The sequence below is a fragment of the Chrysemys picta genome, chromosome 4 (genome assembly GCF_011386835.1).
Source record: "Chrysemys picta bellii isolate R12L10 chromosome 4, ASM1138683v2, whole genome shotgun sequence".
NCBI classification, from domain to species: Eukaryota; Metazoa; Chordata; order Testudines; family Emydidae; genus Chrysemys; species Chrysemys picta.
In genome coordinates, this window is record NC_088794.1 from 545,466 (window position 1) to 548,486 (window position 3,021).

The 3,021-nt window shown below is 52.0% G+C and overlaps 1 protein-coding gene across 1 annotated transcript; it reads left to right on the forward strand.

Moving 5' to 3' along the window:
- Positions 1-642: 642 nt before the first annotated feature.
- Positions 643-2,804, forward strand: LOC135982823 (uncharacterized). The gene is made up of 2 exons (XM_065591028.1): positions 643-1,569; positions 2,165-2,804. Exons 1-2 carry the CDS (start codon positions 1,029-1,031, stop codon positions 2,665-2,667), a joined length of 1,044 nt encoding a protein of 347 aa, XP_065447100.1. The 5' UTR covers positions 643-1,028; the 3' UTR covers positions 2,668-2,804.
- The last annotated feature ends 217 nt before the right edge of the window (positions 2,805-3,021 follow it).

Sequence of the window (3,021 nt, forward strand, 5' to 3'; positions counted from 1 at the left end):
TGGACACCATCAAATTAGGCCTGAATAAAGACTGGGAGTGGCTGGGTCATTACAAAACCTAATTTCCCCCACTGTTACTCACAACTTCTTGTCAACTGTTTGAAATGATGTGACGGAGAGATTGCCGTGACTCATCAAGCCCTCAGATCGCTACCCCTTCCTGCTTCTCCACGTGGGCACCAATGATACTGCCAAGAATGACCTTGAGCGGATCACTGCAGACTACGTGGCTATGGGAAGAAGGATAAAGGAGTTTGAGGCGCAAGTGGTGTTCTCGTCCATCCTCCCTGTGCAAGGAAAAGGCCGGGGTAGAGACCGTCGAATCATGGAAGTCAATAAATGGCTATGCAGGTGGTGTCGGAGAGAAGGCTTTGGATTCTTCGACCATGGGATGGTGTTCTGAGAAGGAGGAGTGCTAGGCAGAGACGGGCTCCACCTAACAAAGAGAGGGAAGAGCATCTTCGCCAGCAGGCTGTCTAACCTAGTGAGGAGGGCTTTAAACTAGGTTCACCGGGGGAAGGCGACCAAAGCCCTGAGGTAAGTGGGGAAATGGGATCCTGGGAGGAAGCATGAGCACGAGACTGCAAGAGGGGAGGACTCCTGTCTCATGCTGAGAAAGAGGGACGATCGATGAGTTATCTGAGGCCTGGTCTACACTACGGGTTTAGGTCGACTTTAGCAGCGTTAAACCGAATTAAGCCTGGACACGTCCACACAACGAAGCCCTTTCTTTCGACTTAAAGGGTCCTTTAAACCAGTTTCTTTACACCACCTCTGACGAGGGGATTAGCGATAAAACCGGTCTTTGCGGGTCGGAATTGGGGTAGTGTGGACGGAATTCGACGTTATTGGCCTCCGGGAGCTATCCCACAGTGCTTCATTGTGACCGCTCTGGACAGCACTCTCAACTCAGATGCACTGACCAGGTAGACAGGAAAAGACCCGCGAAGGTTTGAATTTCATTTCCTGTTTGCCCAGCGTGGAGAGCACAGGTGACCCCGCAGAGCTCATCAGCACAGGTAACCGTGATGGAGTCCTCCCAGGATCGCAAAAGAGCTCCAGCATGGACCGAACGGGAGGTACGGGATCTGCTCGCCATATGGGGAGATGAAGCAGTGATAGCTGAACTCCGTAGCAGTAAAAGAAATGGAAAAGTATTAGAAAAGATCTCCAAGGCCATGAAGGACCGAGGCCATAACAGGGACACACAGCAGTGCCGCGTGAAAATTAAGGAGCTACGGCAAGCTTACCACAAAGCCAGAGAAGCAAACGGAAGGTCCGGGGCAGAGCCGCAAACTTGTCGCTACTACGCGGAGCTGCATGCGATCCTAGGGGGTGCAGCCACCACTACCCCAACCGTGTGCTATGACTCTCTCACTGGAGAAACACACAGGGAAGACGGTTCAGGGAACGAGGAAGATGACGATGGAGGTACTGTAGGTAGCTCACAGCAGCAAGGAAGCGGAGAAACCGGTTTCCCCAACAGCCAGGATATGTTTGTGACCCTGGACCTGGAACCAGTAACCCCCGAACTCACCCAAGACCCTCAGGGCACACAGGAGACCTCTGGTGAGTGTAACTTTGTAACTATTTGTAAACATTACAAAAAAAAAGCAAGCGTGTTTAATGATTACTTTGCCCTGGCAATCGCGGCCAGTACATCTACTGGAAAAGTCTGTTAACGTGTATGGGGATGGAGCGGAAATCCTCCAGGGACATCTCCAGAAAGCTCTCCTGGTTGAAATGGGGTGATTTTATTAAGGGGACATTCAGAGGCGCCCGTTCCTGCTCTTCTGACCAGAAATGTTCCCCGCTGTTAACCACGCGGTGGGGGGAGGGGTGAAGTGATCATCCCAGAGAATCGTGTGTGTGTGGGGGGGGGGTGGTTTACTTGTGTTTGTGCCGCATGTTAACCGGAAAACCGCAGCCCCCTCCTTTTACATTGAAACCCCATTTTAAATGGACAACCCAATTCATCCTTGATATGGGAAATGCGCTGCTGTTTGCAACCTTTCCCGCATGTTAAGAAGGTTAAAAAAGCCAAAACACTGTGGCCTATGATGGCTGCCTGCAAGCCGAAATATGCGACCTTGTAATGAAAGAGTGTACCCATTGTTCTCTAAAATGTGTCTTTCTTAACCACCTCTCCCTTCTCCTCCGCCAGCTGCAAATGTTTCTCCTTCGCAGAGGCTCGTGAACATTAGAAAGAGAAAAAGTAGGACGAGGGACGAGATGTTCACGGAGCTGCAGATGTCCGCCCAGGCTGATAGAGCACAGCAGAATGCGTGGAGGCAGTCAATGTCGGAGATGAGAAAAGCCCAATATGAACGAGAGGAGAGGTGGCGGGCTGAATCGCGGGAAGAACAGAGCAAGTGGCGGGCTGAAGACGATAGGTGGCGTCAGCTTGCAGACAGACGGCAAGAGGCAATGCTCCGTCTGCTGGAGCATCAAACTGATATGCTCGAGCGTATGGTTGAGTTGCAGGAAAGGCAGCAGGAGCCGAGACCGCTGCTACAGCCCCTGTGTAACCAACAGCCCTCCTCCCCAAGTTCCATAGCCTCCTCACCAAGACGCCCAAGAACACGGTGGGGGGGCCTCCGTCCACCCAGTCACTCCACCCCAGATGATCGCCCAAGCATCAGAAGGCTGGCCTTCAATAAGACTTAAAGTTTTAAAATGCAGTGTGTCCTTTTCCATCCCTCCTCCCCCACCCATCCCAGGCTACCTTGGCAATTATCCCCCTACCTCTGTAAGGAACTAATAAAGAATGCATGAATGTTAAAAAAAAATGACTTTATTGCCTCTGCAAGCAGGAGGGGAGGGTGGGGTGGGGTGGTTGGTTTACAGGGAAGTAGAGTGAACCGGGTCGGGGGGGGGTTTGGAGGGTTCATCAAGGAGAAACAAACAGAAGTTTCACACAGTAGCCTGGCCAGTCACAAAACTCGTTTTCAAAGCTTCTCTGATGCGCACCGCGCCCTGCTGTGCTCCTCTAACCGCCCTGGTGTCTGGCTGCGCGTAATC

What these genes read in the sequence shown, in the direction of transcription:
- LOC135982823 (XM_065591028.1), top strand. Translation starts at nt 1,029, where the DNA reads ATGGAGTCCTCCCAGGATCGCAAAAGAGCTCCAGCATGGACCGAACGG. An exon ending in GGGCACACAGGAGACCTCTG is followed by an intron (nt 1,570 to 2,164) that starts GTGAGTGTAACT and finishes CTCCTCCGCCAG; the next exon opens with CTGCAAATGTTTCTCCTTCG.